At 47.3% G+C, this 16,931-nt stretch overlaps 1 protein-coding gene across 3 annotated transcripts in view; it reads right to left on the bottom strand.

Annotated features, from left to right (window-relative positions):
• Window positions 1-1,807: 1,807 nt before the first annotated feature.
• Window positions 1,808-16,931, bottom strand: part of CLDN2 (claudin 2) — a 38,743-nt gene continuing 23,619 nt past the window's right edge. The window contains exons 1-2 of one of the 3 annotated variants that reach the window (XM_062184132.1): window positions 10,795-10,943; window positions 1,808-4,637 (exon numbers count right to left, since the gene is read on the bottom strand). In XM_062184132.1, coding sequence (XP_062040116.1) covers window positions 3,765-4,454 — 690 coding nt within the window. In that variant the 5' untranslated portion in view covers window positions 4,455-4,637; window positions 10,795-10,943 and the 3' untranslated portion in view covers window positions 1,808-3,764. Of the gene's footprint in view, window positions 4,638-10,794; window positions 10,944-16,931 lie in introns of those variants that run through there. The other 2 variants (XM_062184133.1, XM_062184134.1) reach the window with 2 other exon arrangements.

The following is a 16,931-nucleotide window of genomic DNA, read 5'->3' as shown; positions in this document are numbered from 1 at the left end:
TGTCTGTCTCCTCACCCCCATTACATAGCAGTGGGTGGGGGGGGGGGGCAGAGAATGAGTCACGCTATTATCAGAGGCAGGACAGGAGGCAGAAACCTCTTTTCTTGTGCAAGGGTCAGAGCCTTGAGGCAGGGGCATAAACACAAGGTTGTTCACTACTCCCAGGTCTAGGGCTAATCTAAATTACTTTATGATGGAAGGCAACAGGGGGAGCGGACAACTGTTCCATTTGGACCCCACACTCAGGAAAATTTCTTGGGATCCAGAGCAAAGCTTTTCTTTCTCAGCCTGCCAAAGGATCAGTCGCTGTCTGTGAGGTGTGCCCTGTTGTTTTGTTTTTTTTTTTTCCTGGTTGAGGATGAACTTCTCACTGCATTTTCTTAAATATTCTCAGATTCATAATGGTATGAGAGCCCCCCGCCGCCCCCTTTTTCAGGCCATCCTCCTGTCAATGTGGAGGGAAGCTCTGTGCCCTCTTTCCCTCCAAGCCCCTTACATTCCAGTGGCTGACTGGGACAGGAAGGCTGCAGGAGTTTAAGGAGCAGCCGGCCCTCAGACACCTTGTGAGACCACAATCCCAGGCTCACGTTGCTGTGGGAGGAGTTTCCAAACTTACGTTCAGGCTGTCATACTCTGCGACTCGAGGGATTTTCCTGAACTCTCCGGGGCTCCCCTTTGACTCCTGTCAAAGATCTGCCTCCCTGAGGTGACTGGAGGGTGTAGGAAATTGGATTATCTGAAAGTCCTTTGGCTGCCACATGGTGGGTGTGGAGAGCCCGTGCCAAATGCTGCCCACTCAGCACAGCACAGTCAGCAAGGCTAGCACACTCTGCAACCTCCAGGCTGCCCATTCAATGACTCTGGGCTTACCTTTCCAGACCAGAGACCTGAGCTCCTACTACGCTTCTGTATGGAGAGCCATCTCTCCCTTGTTCCTGCCAGCTGCCATGCCCTCTAAATGGGCTCCGATGCTGGGGTTCTAGCCTCTGCACCAAAGAAGGCGCACTTCAGAAGTGCACAGGCAGTGTCTGGTAGAACAAGCTCCCTCCTATGGGCTGAGACCCCTCCTGTCCGGATTCAGCTAGTCAAACTAAATCTTTAGAGCTGTGTTATTGTCAGTGTTGCCATGGTTGACAACCTAATGAATTAGGCTTTGTTAATCCCCAGTGAAGCCAACCGGTGCCCTCCCACACTCACACACCTCCAGAGTTAGAACACTTGGAACTGCAAGCCAGCATGCTAGGAGGGCAGTTCCAGGTAGCACACTCACTGCATTGGCCCTGCTTTCCCCAATTGCCCTCATGGGAGACCAAAAGAACCTGCATGGCCCCACTGTTGCCTTGGGCTGTTTGGGGACCTCTGGCAGGCTATTCCTGTTAGCTGTGGATACTGTTGGGTCAGCGGGAGCCCATTTGGAGACTCAGGAGGCAGGGGCACTAACATCAGCTGTGTGGCCCTGGGAAAATCTCTTTGCTGCTGTGGCTCTTACTGTCCCCTATCTTCCAAGTGGAGATGGTCAGGTCAATTGGACAACCATTTACTAAATAACATAAAATAGTCGTGTTGAAAGGGAGGAGTCCCGGGCAAGATGAAAAGGTTAACAGTTCCTTGGGAAGGGAGATTGCTGTGATTCACAGTTGTTTTCAATAAAGTCCAGAATTTTCTATCCACCCTTTGGGAAGAAAAGCCAGCGTCTCCCTTTCCCACCCCTTAGCCCAATTTCCTCCAGTCACATCATCCCTGCCTGGGTCCCTTTTAACAATGAAACAATGACTCAATCAACATGTTTATTGATCACCTACTGTGTGTTCAGCACTGTTACAGACAGTTGGGCGGATACAGAGAGGTCTAAGATATGGTCCCTCGAAAAGCTTACAATGGTGATGTCGACACACACACAGGCACACACACAAAGATAACTATCAATCAAAAATGTTTAATGATGAGCATCAAGAAGCAATTTATATGCTGAGGGTTAAAGGAAGGAGGGGTAGGTGAGGGATGGAGTGGTCAGAGAAGGCTCAATGAAGGGCGTGGTGCTGAGCAAGTTCTCCAAGCTTGAGGAGGTCTTGGCTAAGGGACCAGGGTCTTCCAGGTTGGCGGAGCAGCTCGAATCAGGCAAGAAGGTGGAAACACGGAGGCCTGTGAGAGACCGTGAGTGCGCCTCTGCAGCTGGCACCGGGGTTTGCAGCGGCGTCCTGGGGTTTTCTCAGAAGTCGCTTAGACTTAGGCCGGTTAAGGGAAAGCATCTTTGGTTTCTGACTACCCCCACTTCCACTCCGGGGGAAATGGGGCATTTTCCGACTTTGGAGGTGGACCTGTCTGCCTGGGAACCATTCTCTGCTCTCCCACCCCCACTGCAGGCCCAGGCAGCAGCTCAGTTATCACTGGAGTCGTGGACACAGCACCTTGGACATGGATGTTTTATGGTGGCACCTCAAGTGCCCTCTAGCTACCCTGGACTATCTTCTGATGGACGAGAGGGAGGGTATGAAGGGTGACAAGGGACTTGCCTGGTGCTGTGGCTTTCAGAAGCTCTGTAGTGCTCTGTGGGTAGACCCTGGGCAGGGGGCATGATTGCAGCCTTTGCAGCTGGTTTTCCGTTAGACCTGGCGACTCTGGGGGACCACCTCTCTCTGGCACAGTAGAAACCCCCACTAGAGTCACCACACATACCTACCCAGTTTATTACATACCAAAGTTCTTATTCTTTCTTGGCTAGCATAGAATACCTCTTCCTCAGTCCCCCACAACTCCCACACCATCATAACCCCAGCCAAGGACCATTTGTAGAAAATCTGGTTCGCAGTCCCTAAGGAAATCATTGTCCAAGGCCCTCAGCCTTGTGGGTTAGACAGGAAGCCAGGTCAGGTACCGCAGCGGGAGGCAGAGGCTTCAGTGAAAGTTGGGCTCGCAGCTTGCGAGGCAGCTCCTCAGGGGACTCACAGCCTGCCGCGGCTTTGAGCTTTCCGCCGACTCTTCTTTCCTCATGCTTCCCTCTAGCTGCAGACGCAATTCCCGAACCACGAGTATGAGGGGATTTGGGAAAATTCCCTGGGAAGTGGTTCTCGTCTTATTGTAGCCCCAGGCTGCCTTCCCTTCTTCTCATTCGACACCCAATTGATTCCTATTCCCTGGGTGCCGTGGGATGGCTTTATTTCAGCTCAGGCACCAACCAGTCTGGACACTTTGAAATCAGAACTGGGGCGGTAGAATGGAGGCTCAGGGCCCATTATGACCAGTTTCTTTGGAGGGATGCTGGAGAAGAAGTTTAGAGCCATGCGCATAAAAGCCACCATTCCTTTTTCTCTTCCTCCCCCAGTATTGAGCTCCGAGCCATTCTCAGCCACAAAGGAAAGGTCTTTGGCCATAGAGAGGGTTCAGTCAGTGGGAAGTGCAGTAGGGTTCGGATGGATTCCCAGGCAAACCAAAAGACAAGGAGAGCCTCTGAGACCTGGCCAAAGGTAGGGGTTGGAGCTTGGAGTTGAGGGTTGGGAACTCAGGGCAGTGGAACGAGGTGAGGGTAACAGAAAGGCTGGCTTGGCAAGCATCCTTGACAATTGAACCCTTATACTGTCACACCAGTTCCCACTTCTGCCTTCACTCGACCCAATGGCCAGTCAGTCTATCCTCAGCAGCACCTTCCGACATGATCCAGTGGCAGTGTCCCTCACCTGTAGCCCTGAGGGGGGCGGGGGGGGGACTTGTCCAGTGGTTTTCACAGACCCAGCCACCCCCCCCCCCCAGCTCTGGCCCCTGATTCTTCACACATACCCTGTTAGGCTGTAGGAGTTGAACTCACTCTTCACTTTGGGAGGTTGGCCAGGCCTTGGAGAGCTCCTAGTGGCAAGGGGCTGGGCCTGGTAGGCATCATAGTTGGAGCGATTTCCCTGGGATGGGCAAGAGAAGCAGAGGATGATGCCAGCTACCAGGGAGAACAGAGAGGAAATAATGCCCAAGTAAAGAGCCTCTCCGATCTCAAATTTCATGCTGTCAGGCACCAGTGGTGAGTAGAAGTCCCGAAGGATCCCATGTAGATTCCAGGCAACTGGGATGAAGCCCAGGAGACCTCCAAGGATGAAGAAGACTCCACCTGCTATCGCCACTCTGTCTTTGGCTCGGGATTCCTTGCAGAAGATAGTGCATCTCATGCCCACCACAGAGATAATGCAGGCCAGTGAGGAGAAGGCACTGGATGTCACCATCATGGCCTGAGCAGCCTGGATATCAGCGGGTAGGCCTAGGAGGGTGCTGTAGATGTCACACTGGGTGATGCCTGTGCTCTGTGTGGCACATTCCATCCAGAGGCCTTTGGAGAAACCAACTGCCGTCACGATGCTGGCGCCGACGTAAGAGCTCGTTCGCCAGTTGGGGAGAAGCATGGCAACCATGGTGCCCAACAGTCCCAGGAGGCCTAGGATGTAGCCCACAAGTTGGAGGCCAAGAGAGGCCATGGCAGACCTCTCAGGAGAAGTGTTTTTCAGGACCTGCTCCCTCGTCTTCTGGCTGTAGCTCCTGCTCCTTGGAACCCAGCCGCTATTCCCTCATTTCAGAGTGTCTCTGCCAGGCGGACTTCTCTGCTCCTTACAAGTGTCTGCGGGTGGCCACAAGCAGACTCAAGAAGGCATCTAGAAAACCTTAAAAAAAATCCATAAACCAGATTAAATATTGACCAGAAGCTTATGAGAAACCAGAAAATGCTGGATGCCTTTTGACCTTTGTTATCTTGAGAAATAACACATGAGAAAGGGAAAGAAAAAAAAAACTTTGAGGGTAGAGCCAAAATGTCATCGCCTCATGCGTAGGCACATGTCTCAGGTTGGCAGACAGACAAAGCCAGGGGCTGGGCAAGTGCTTGCTTTCCGAGAAGGGTGGTTATGGCAGTGGCGTTTGTGGTGCCTGTGTTAACGCCACGGCTAGTTTCCAAGGCTTGGTGTTTAACAAACACATTACTAAGCAACACCGCCCCTGGGCCCCTCAGTTGCAGACTGAGGCCAAACTCCAGGAGACGGAATCAGGAGGAACAGGTGTTAGAATGTAGCCTTGGACTGCAGCTCCTGAGAGGCTTCTTGATGGCCTTTTTCAGGGAGGCCCGTTCTCCGCGGGCCTAGAGAGTAGCAGCCTGGCCCTGGATCATCCTGCTTGGGGGGAAAATTCTACTCAAGGGCAGATTTGGGTGGCAGCAAAGCCTTATCTCCATATTCTGGGAGTTCAGGTTCTTTCAGCCTCACCAAATCCCCCTCAACAGGCTAGCCTCAGGTCTACTACACGTGTGACACACCAGACATTTCCTATCTGATCTCCTATTGATGCCCCCATCAACCCAAATTGACACACCCATCATCGGATTCTCAGAAGGTGTGGGGAAGACTCTGGAGTAAATGTGGTTCTAGGGCCTACAAGTAAGCCCTAAAATTCTCTGGGCTGTCTGTTCGGGGCACTAAGGCAGATGGAGGAAAGGATAGAGAGCTTTATAAGAGGCAGGAATCCAAGCAATCCTTTGAGATCTCAGAGCTGGGCAGGATCTTGCAGTATACATGGAGCCATCACTCTTGGTAAGTTTCAGGACACCAAGGGTCAAGGGTACACCCTTTTCCCCATCCTCTACAAGACCTTCCAGCCCACTAATTTCCCACCCCTACACAATCTGCCTGATTCACTGTAGCCTTCTTCAATACTTCGTTTTTCCTACTCATCTCCTAAATGCGAATGTCTCTCTGAAATCCATCCCTTTCTCAAGCAACAGTCTGTCCCTGAGAAAACTCATCCACCACCTTGGTTTAATCTACTGTCCATCCAATAGAACTCCCAAATCTGACTTTCCAGCATAGATGCTCCAGAGCCTCAAGATTGGCAGAGCAATCACCTCATCAAAATATCCACATGGAAATCTCATAGGCACCCAGAATTCAATATGTCCCAAGGAGAACACGTCACCGCCTCCATTGCAACTCTCCCCAAAGAGTTCTTCCATGGGATTGCCATGGTCACCGAAAGATACCTGTATCCATTTCCTTGCAACAGATTAAAATCCTGGGAGTGGTCCTTGACACCTTCCTTATACTAGGCCCCTGCTTCCTGAATCACCATGTCCTAGCAGCTCTGCCTCAAGCATGTATTTCAAATCCATGGTCCCTTCTCTCCATCTTTGCTTTTGGTTCCCTAGTTCAGGGATTCGTCATTCTCCCTCACCTGGACTGTAGCAACAGCTTCTTAACTGGTCTTATTTCCAATCTTGCCTCCTCCAATTCATTCTGCACACTTTTGCCCAGGTGATCATCCAGTATTCATCCAATCAAGTCACTACTCTACACAAAACATTCCAATGGCTTCCCTGTGGCTTAAGGTTAAATGGAAATGTCTATGCTCCATGCCCAAGCTCCATCTCTTGCCATTTTCCTCCTCATACTCTACCCTTTTGCTGAATTAAATGGCTTTCACATCCTCAGTCATGTCCTGTGATCTTTTGCTCCCAAGTTTGAGCACAGGCTGTTTTATGTTGAGTGCCCTGCAGCCTTCTTCCTCTGTTTAGTGTTTTATCCTTTAGGATTCAGCTCAGATGTCTGTGTCTGTAGCCTAGATCAAGTGCTCTTCTTCTTATGGTCTTGTGATATCTTGTGTTTACTTATCTTCTTCATCATCATCATAGAACTAAAGACAGAAAGCAGAGTTTCCTATAGATACTTGTACGTATCATATGTTGACCATCCTGTCTCTTTAACCAAATTCTAAGCAGTCTGAAGGTGAGAAAACATATATTGAATTTCTGTTGTGCCCGCAGAGCACTGGGCACATGGTCGATAGTCGATTCTATCCATCAGCATTAGAGATGGCAGAACAGGAGCCAATAAATATTTGATGAAAGGGTGGGGAGGGAGACCTAGTTCGAATGTCAACTCAGTCGCTTAACAGCTGTGACACTGAGCAAGTCTTTTCCCAGCACTGGCTTTCTAATTGCTAACCTGGGCCCATTTGTGCCTGTCCCGAGGCTTTCAGTGCTGCTTGACAATCTTTCTACTTCTCCCTGGTGAGCATCCTCCTGGTGGCTGCTACAATTATTTACCACTCTTCTTGATCTCCTATGCTACCTCTTCCCTAAGCAATTATTACACTATCTTCATGATTTTCTTTGTCACCACAGACCTGAATCCATTTAATTTTGCACCCTCCTTCTCACTGGCTCACTCTATAGGGTGGCCTGGTTCATTAGCCCTCCCCTGAAAATGTTCTCACCAAGGTTATCAACTATTTCCTTGTTCCAAAACCCGATGGTCTTAGTGCTGTCATCTAACCTTGTCCCTCTCCTTCTGAAAACTAGTCTCTCACTTGTTTTCTGTAGCATCACTCTCAGTTTTCCTCGCCCCCTTAAAATGATTCTTCAAGGTCTCCTTAGTAAATTCTTCTTCTGCCCACTCTAAACCCATATCCCCATGGTCTCATCTACACTGCTCTTCTTTGTCTTCATGTTCTCCATGGGTGATTTCATCCACTCCATCTGTAAGCCAGTGACTCCTAATTCCATACCTCTGCCACATAGCTTTCTCCTGAAGTCAAGGTTTGTATAGTCAACTGCATTCTCAATGTCTCCATCTGAATGCCTTAATGGTACCTTTATAGCTTCTGCCCTTTTCTCTCCCACCCTCAAACTCTTTGTACAGTGCCCTTAACTCAACAGAATCATTATGCATCCAGTAACCAAATCCAGCCATCTTTGATTTCTTACATCTTCTTGACATCTAATCATAATTTATTACATGTAAGACTACCTTTAAAATATATCATGAAACCATCCACTTCTTCCTATCTCCCCCCTTCAAAATGTTAGTTCAAACCATGCAATCAAACCATCATCTCTTGTCCATTTGTATCTCATAGGCAAACCAAATTGGTCTTTTTAATTTCACTTCTGTCCTGCCCCTGCAATCAATTAACTATTCATCCAGTCATCAAGGATCTTCCTAAAGTTGAAATCATACTATGACTGTCAATTCACCTTTGGCATGCTTAATTTCTTACAGGATTGAAGTTCAAACTCCCTAACCCGGGAAACCAGGAAAGCCCTCCTGGTTTTATCTGATCCCTTGTGTTTCATAGCCTCGTTTGTCACCATTCGCCTCCAATCTTATCTTTTATGCTCTTAAACAAATACATGGAGGCTGGAGCTGTGGCATAGTGGGTATGGCCGCCAGCTGCAGTGCCGGCATCCCATATGGGCGCCAGTTTGAATCTCCCAGCTGCTCCACTTCTGATCCAGCTCTCTCCTAATGGCCTGGGAAGGCAGCGAGGGGCTGCTTTCTTGGGCTCCTGCAGCCACATGGGGGACCAGGAAGAAGCTCCTGACTCCTGGCTTCAGATCGGCCCAGCTCTGGCTGTTGCAGCCATCTGGGGAATGAACCAGTGGGAGCACAGAGGGAGAATCTCTCTCCCTCTGCCTCTGCCTCTCTATAACTCTGCCTTTCAAATAAATAAATAAATAAATAAATAAATAAATAAATAAATAAATAAATACTGGGAAGATTACCAAGGTAAAGCATTCTCATTTTAGAATACTGGAAAACACAGAGAGAAAAATTTTTATTTAGAAAATAAAAATCACCTGCAAACTCCCCAGCTAGAAGCACTGTTAATGTTTGGACTTTTAAAAAAATACATGATCCAGCCATACTAAGCACTTCTGTTCCCCTGAATTTCCCTTGTTCTCCATCTATAAACCTTTATGCATGCTATTCTACTGTATGCCACCTGCTTGAGTAATTTGCTAATCATCCTTCAGAATTCGTCTTCTCCTTGACGTCGTCCTTGGAGCCTCACCTCCTTCCCAGCCAGGACAGATTAAATGCTTTCCCTTTGTACCTTCTGTCTACATCCGGGCTCCTCTACAGTGAGGCATGGTGAGTTACCTTGAGGCTTTTGGGGGGGGAAGACCGACTGCCTCCTGGTGGAGCAGCTCTTGCTTTAGCAGAACCAAGCTTGAATGATTCACTGGAATCAACAGTGTCGCAGAGGAGAGTGTCTCCCTAGAGTCAGTCTTAGCTCATTAGGAGTAACTAGGAAAGCATTTGGGAGCAAGAGGAAGGCAGAGTCAATAAAATGCCATTACCAAGGCTTAGCATCTCTAGAGAGTCCAGATTGGCTTATCTGGGCGGGAGTAAGGCCAAATTATTGGATCTTATTCCATTGGAAGAAGTCACCCCATGGAAATGAGCTTTCAGCCACAGGCAGGAGGACAAGGTAGGCCAAATAACAAGTAGTGTGGTAGTAAACCCCATAGATTCTGCTTTGTGTTTGTCTGATGAGAAGCAGAGGTAAGGGAAGACAGTTTAGATAAAACTTGGCCTTACAATCAAAAGACCTTGCTTGTTGTCTCAATTCTCTCTGGAAACTGTTGAGGAAGTTCCCAAACTTTTCTCGGCCCTAGTTTGCTCATCTCCAAGGTTTTGGGTCTCAAATAAAATCATGGGAACATGCAGCCGTTTTGACAAATAGAGAAGAAAACCTCTTTGTGGGAATCATCCTAGAAGGCAAGTGCTGGCTGCTCTGGAGGCACAGAGAACTCTAAGCTTTGCCAACTGAATTTGTCTTCCGGGCATGGAGCCAAAATATTCCATGGCCCAAGGGCTGGGTGACAAGTTTTCACTTAGAATCCTTACCTAATCTTCCTTAGGGGAGGGATTGAAACTGCAGGAGAGGATTAGGAGGGTCAAGACTGACAGTAGCTCTTGAATTAACCCCTCCTTACCTGATCACTTGCCCTGCTTTTCTTTCTATCTCCTGCTCCAAGAGTCTTATACCTGGTATATCTCCTTTGCGGGGGGAGGATCCTCATAAGACTGCATGGGACAGAATGCTTGGGGGTTTCACGCTCAAGAAAGGACCTGATGTGGCTTTCTGAGGGGTGAGGGAGGCCACCACGACAACCCTCCCCTGTCAGTCAGCCTCATGTCTCCATCCCTTCATCCCCAAGACCCTCAGACACTTGCTCCCTTCTCAGCACCTCACCCCCAGCTGCCAAGGGCTCTGGGAGCTGGATAAGTCATTCCCTTAGGGCTCTACTTTCTGGAAAGTCTGTCCTTGAAGCAGTTTCTCTTTCCTTCTGCAGTAGTTGATTGATGATAGCTCAGGGAATTTCGACTGGACTGAGAAAATCTCTAATTGTTTTTTTTTTTAAGTTTGTTTGTGTCCAGATCACCAAGGTAAAGCATTCTCATTTTAGAACACTGGGAAACACAGAGAGGCATAATTTAGAAAATAAAAATCGCTTGCAAACGCCCCAGCTGGAAGCACTGTCAATGTTTGGGTTCTGACGCTTGAAGAGAACAATACCTGAGTGGAAACCAGCAGTTTCTAATGACAGGCTTGCAGAGCAGTGGCGGAGAGCGGCTGAAGAGCCTCAAGGGGAGACTTGATGGCTTCACTGGGGGAACCCAGCTTCTGCTGCCTCCCCGAGCCTTCATTCCCCAGGGAGAGCACGGGCGCCTGCGGTCCTCCTCAGCACCTCCCCAGCTGGGCAGAGGTGGACACTGGAGCTCTCTTCCTCCAATTTTTTCTCCCAGGCCTTTTGCCCTCTAAAAAGCTCCAGCCAGAAATGATGCGACTGAGTGGGACAGGTGCTTCTTCTGGCCCTGCGGTTTCAAAGACTGGAACTTTTGTGATCGATCTGAAGACAGATATGACCAACCCCAGGGTCCTTCCAGTTTCCCACCCCTCACTCCCGATGCAGAAACCCAACGTGGCCCAGGCTGATTCCGACCGTGGGCTGAATTGGCAGCAACTAGGAAGGAAAAAATCACGCACCTAGGTGAGCTGCAAAGGGAGAACCCAGATCTGGATGGACTTACAGAGCAGTTCCTTAGCAGAGCCTTGAAGGAGGAGATGCCCTGGAGAAGGAAGGCAGTGCCGACTAAAGGCCACAGGCTGAGGTGATAGAGGATTTCTGATGGTTAACCACAGCTTGGCAAATCCATCTGCAAATCTGAGCCTTATTCCAGATGAAAATTAAACCCCTGGAGGCTGGGAAGGATTGAGGTACTTAAAAAAAATTGGTGAGTTTTGTGTTTTTCCTGTCAAAAACTCCAGCTGGGCTTTTGTGTGGTGACCTCTGTGAGCCCAGGAAAAGCCTTGGGGGGGGTGAGGGTTGGCCCAAGGAGGAATTCAGAACATTCCAGCTTTGGGGGGAGGGTGAAAGGAGGGGGCTCTGTTAGGCCCATTAGGTGTCCCTGGCTAGCAGCCCTGAGGCCCAGCAGGAAGTAAGCTTCATAAACACAGCCCTGGTGAGCTAGTGCCCAAGCAGCCCTACACATCAGCCTGGTACTTTCCACAGGCCCCTCAGACTCCTCTACCCAGCTTGGATCTCTGGCAAGTCCCCAGCCCTACCCTACTTCTATGGCTGACTCCAAGGTTCAAGAGCAAACGTGTGTGCTCTAGGTTCCAACTCTGGATTCAAAGAGCAGGTCTCTTGATCTCTCCTTCCTCCCCCCTCCCTCTTTTGAAACATATATTTACTGGGGCTATAGCATCCTGGCATAGCAGTGACTTGGGCCACCACCGGAAATGCCGGCATCCCATATGGGCACTGCTTGGTGTTCTGGTTGCTCCGCTTTCCATCCAGCTCCCTGCTAATGGCCTCAGAAAAGGAACAGAAGATGGCCCAAGTGTTTAGACCCCTACCACCCATGTGGGAGACCTGGTGCTCAAATAGGATGCTGGCGTTGCAGGCAGACTCTCAGCCCGCCGCACACAATGCCAGCGCCAAAAGCAGGTCTTTCAAAGTGGGACTGAGGAGGTCCCTGTATGCTGGGTCCCACCTCCCTCCCCTTTTATTTCTGTGGAATGGAGTGCAGGGGTTGGGTTTTCTTTCCAGATGGAAATACATTTTCCTGTTTTATCTGAGCAGAAAAATACTAGATACTATTGAGAAGGATTCAGAAAGTAGGGGAAAGAAAACAGAGATCCTCATAATACTCCCAGACAGAGCTAATCATTGCCAACATTTTGATGTGCTATAGAAGACAACAGAAATGCTTTTTACAAAATGGAATCACTATCCCTAGATCTATACTTTTGTAGCCTCCTATCATTTTTAAAATGATTTATTTATTTATTTGAAAATCAGAGTTACAGAGAGAGAAGGAGAGGCAGGGAGAGAGTGAGAGAGAGAGAGAGAGGTCTTTTGTCTGCTGGTTCACACCCTACTTGGCCGCAATGGCCAGAGTGGGTGCAGGGGCCCAAGGACTTGGGCCATCTTCTAGTGCTTTCCTAGGCCATAGCAGAGAGCTGGATCAGAAGTGGAGCAGCCGGGACTCGAACTGGTACCCATATGGGATGCCGGCACTGCAGGCTGCAGCTTTACCGGCTACGCCACAGCGACAGCCGCAACCTCCTATCATTTTTAAAAGATGTATCATTCAGCCACTCCCATGTCAATCAAAAGACAAACCTGCATCATTGTCCTGTGACTGTGTTGCAGTCTCTCTTATAACAGCATGATCTCTTTTACTATTACCTATTAGACGTTTCCGTTATTTTTATTTTTTTCCCTATTAGCACCTAGCGTCTTTGCATATAACACTAACAAATTCCTAGGAATCGAACTGCAAGTCAGGAAGTATGTGTGCTTTAAAGACTAATCTGAGCTGGCACCGTGGCTCACTAGGCTAATCCTCCGCCTAGCGGCGCCGGCACACCGGGTTCTAGTCCCGGTCAGGGCACCGATCCTGTCCCGGTTGCCCCTCTTCCAGGCCAACTCTCTGCTGTGGCCAGGGAGTGCAGTGGAGGATGGCCCAAGTCCTTGGGCCCTGCACCCCATGGGAGACCAGGAGAAGCACCTGGCTCCTGCCATCGGATCAGCGCGGTGCGCTGGCCGCAGCGCGCCTACCGCAGCGGCCATTGGAGGGTGAACCAACGGCAAAAGGAAGACCTTTCTCGCTGTCTCTCTCTCACTGTCCACTCTGCCTGTCAAAAAAAAAAAGACTAATCTGACATATTACAAAAATAGGGCAACCACTACTATTCCCAGATGAGAAAATCAGAGAGGTCCAATGAGATGAAAAGAATGAATTACACAGCATCCCAAGTTGAACAGTAATAATTAGACCCAGAATCTAGGTCTCTAGATGTTTATTTAGTAAATGTTCCAATTTACCACTTCGGTTACCACCCAAGGATTTCCATATAAAAATGATAAGACCAGCAGCCACCATTCATTAAATACTTTTTCAATGCCAGGCTCTATGCTGAGGGCTTTCATATGCGGGGGTGTGGTGGCAGTCTTCAGAAGGTTCATGAGAAATGCATATCATGAAAAAACCATACATGGATTTCAAAAATTTTGCACCCAAATAAGCATCTTTGAATGAACTTTCTTCCACGAACTTTCAATGTTCCCTTGCATACACTGTCTCTCTGAGCTAGTGCCGAGCAGAGCCGGTCTGAGTCATTATGCCTGATTCTCTTTTCCAAGTAAGACCAAAGCCATCTGATTTGTTGTCTAGGGTGCGGTCAGTGAAGCAAGTCAGAAATCATCTTCCTTCCTGAGGTGGCCCATCCCTGCCTGGCAGGGACAAATGGGACAATGAGCCTCTAGCGATGCTCTTGAGCACGGGGGTGGGGTGGCTCTCCAGGGTGCTCCCTCTCAGCACATGGGAACAGGGCCGTCCAGAGGCCTGTTCAGCTCAAACCCCTATCATGTAAAAGCAAGACCCAGCCTCCTGTCATCTCCCTTAGACCAGCGTGTCCTTGCCTGTCCCTTATCAAAGTAATTCACTGACTTGAGAGTGTTGTACAGCTGACCCTACAAGGTTCTAATCACCAGACTCAAGAAACCACTTGCTTCTCCAATAGGTAAAAGCCTTGATGGCCAGCATTATCTGGAGGGGTTTATTTAGAGAAATTCGGGGAATTTCCAGGTTTGGGGCATGAGGTAACTTACATGTAACCCCACCCCTGAGACCAACTAGAGCCCACGTGGCCGTTGTAATTCCCTGAAAAGCATGGCATTGCTGATCAGTCAAAGGAAGGTCATGAGCACCACTGACCAACAAGGAACTTGGACATGAGCTGGTCACACCCTTCTGAATCCCAATTTCAGTCTATAGGAATCTTTCCCCCTAACTCTTCCAGGAGCCCTGGAAATTAAGCAACAGCTGCCCAATCCTGGTTCTGTGCTTTGCAATAAACATCTGCTTTTATTCCACTACTCCAATGTCAGTGATCGGCTTTCTGCCTGTCAGGGGAACGGGCGCAGTTTTGCGGGTTCCATAGCAACTCCTCCAACTAGTTTGGAATATTTTTCAGCAACAGCTGGCAACCATGAAGGGACTACAATTGTGAATGGGCTTCTAGCCCATGGCACAACAGCCCCTGGCCCACGGTCACCCTTGGGATCAGTCTTGCAGCTGCCTGAACATCTGTTTGTATCAGACACATCCCCAAGTAGCTGACTGTTGACTAGGCATCATTGGCCTGAGGCACTTGTTGGTTGGAAGAAACAAGGCTTAAATTCAGCTTAAGATCCAGAGAGATGTCTGTGATGCAGAGCAATCTCGTGCCTGATGATACCAAGGTGCTATCTCTTGTGGTTCAGGGTAAATAGTTCGAGTGCTAATGTGCTTCAGCTGTGACTGCGCATGAATTTTAAAGGAGTTTAAAGGATTTTCTCCCATCTTGGAGCTAGAGAGAACAGTGCCTTGAGAATCTGGTTCAGCTGTGAGTGGACATTGGTTTTTTTTTTTTTTTTTTTTAAAGGACCTCTCAATTTTTGGAGCTGGAGAGATCATGACCTTGAGAAGTTGCTTTGTAACTTGCCAAACTTGCTTTGTAAGTTGGTTCAACAGGTCCACTCTATTCTCATAGCCCCCTAGGGTGCCCTTTGCAAAATGAAGAAATTTTGGTTTATACCTATGAAAGAAAAAGATGATGTTTTACTGTAACACTGCTTCGCCTCAGGACTCCTCGAGATTGAATAAGAAACAGCCACTTAATGGATCTCTGGTTTATGTCGCTGTTTTCTAGCTAGAGCTGTTTTATGAAAAGAAAAGAAAATGAAAGTTCCATATACACAAGCTTTTATGCTGCTATACCAAAGTGAGCCAGTACACAATGGTTCAGAAAAATAACGTTAAGCCACCTAACTTAGTTCACATAACTTAGGTGCATCTTTAATAGATAATCTGCTTTAAATTTGTTTAAAAAGAAAAGGATAAAGATAGTTTTGAAACTGTTCATATACATTTGTACCTGTGTTTGCTGGTCAAGAAATGCTATATTTATTCTTGTTGGTTATTTGAAATCATGAAAGTGTAATTTTGACTTAAGAACAAGCAATTCAGATAAAGGTATAGTATTCATTTTGTTCTGTGTATTCACACAGTCTTTAGAGTTTTCCTTGACAGGAAAATTATTTGAAATTATAACTATGCTTGTCTGACATTTTAGTTTCTTAAAATATCTAGGAATAGTTGCAAAGTATAAATAGGGTAAAGGTAAGTGGGATAAATGCTTCTAAATGTAAACTATTCTGAGCATCTTAAATTCTATGAAAAAATACTATTTGGTTTTGTTAAATATGTTTCATAAACTGTCCATAAATGACAAATAATTCATGACTGCTTGGAAGTAACTAAGGTTGGGATTCTATATGTTCTTTTATTTAGAAACTTTTGTCTTAATTTGAAGATTTTTAAAGGATTATTTCAAAATGTAAATTAAGGCAATCAGTAGATTGGGAGAAAAAAATGTAGATGCAAGCATAAAAATGTGTTCTTAGTGAGGGAAGTTGTAAAAGAAAGAATTTTTTGGATAAAGAAAGGGCAGTGCTTATAAAAATGTTCTCAAGCAGAATGGCTAGGTTACTCTAGACTGGAAAGGGAAGAATAGGGCAAAAAAATTAAAAGTTTAGGTAAGTTGCAAATGGTGTGAGCAAGTCGTATAAGGTTGCAGAGGAATAAATCTTGTCAGAAAAAAAATTGTGTGTGATAAAATTGACTATGCTTTTAAAAAATATTGTTTACAGGGTTTTCTAATACTTGAGCATTACCAAATATCAAAGGTACACTGACATAAAATTGGAATCTGATCCTCTGTTAAAGCTATGAGGTTTTAAAAATACACGTATGTTGATGTTAGTAAGGACTTGGAGTTGGGCTTAGTGGGTAAAGCTGCTGCCTTTAGTGCCGGCATCCCAAATGGACACCGGTTTGTGTCCCAGCTACTCCACATCCAATCCAGCTCCCTGTCAGTGCACCTGGGAAAGCAATGGAAGATGGCCTAAGTGCTTGGGCCCTTTCCACCCATGTGGGAGACCCAGATGAAGGTCCCGACTCCTGATTTTGGTCTGACTCAGCCCTGGCTTTGCAGCCGCTTGGGGAGTGAACCAGTGGATGGAAAATCTCTCTCTCTGTGTGTGTAACTCAAAATTTCAAATAAATAGATCAATCTTATATCTGAAAATAGTCTTGATCCTGAATTTTGAAATCTGTTTTTGTAGAAAAAGCTGAAGTGTCTCCTTTGAATAGTTTTCGTTTAATTGGTAACCCTCTGTCAATTTTCTAGCTGGCTCCTGTAAGCTCTCTTTTCTTTTCCCTGGTTCTGACTCTGTTAAATTATTCCAAGTAATGCGATGATTCCAAGTGCTAAATCTTCCATTCAAGGTTTTTATTTCCCTGTTTGGTGACTGACCAAGGAAACACAAATTTTGTTTTATTAAGGTAATTTTTTGTGTTCTCTATTGTCTTTGGAAAGAGTTGAGTCTTAAAAGTGTTAGAATTGTTTTTTAAAAAAATATTCAGAGGTAGCACTGTGGCATAGGGGGTTAAGCTGCCACCTGCAGTGCTGGCATCCCATTTGGACACTGGTTTGAGACCAGCTGCTCCACTTCTCATCCAGCTGAAGCCAGGAGCCAGGAGCTTCTTCCAGGTCTCCCACATGGGCGCAGG

This window comes from Lepus europaeus, chromosome X (assembly GCF_033115175.1).
Source record: "Lepus europaeus isolate LE1 chromosome X, mLepTim1.pri, whole genome shotgun sequence".
NCBI classification, from domain to species: domain Eukaryota; kingdom Metazoa; phylum Chordata; class Mammalia; order Lagomorpha; family Leporidae; genus Lepus; species Lepus europaeus.
Note: the sequence above shows the minus strand (reverse complement) of the source record. Positions and strands in the feature narration are given on the sequence as shown.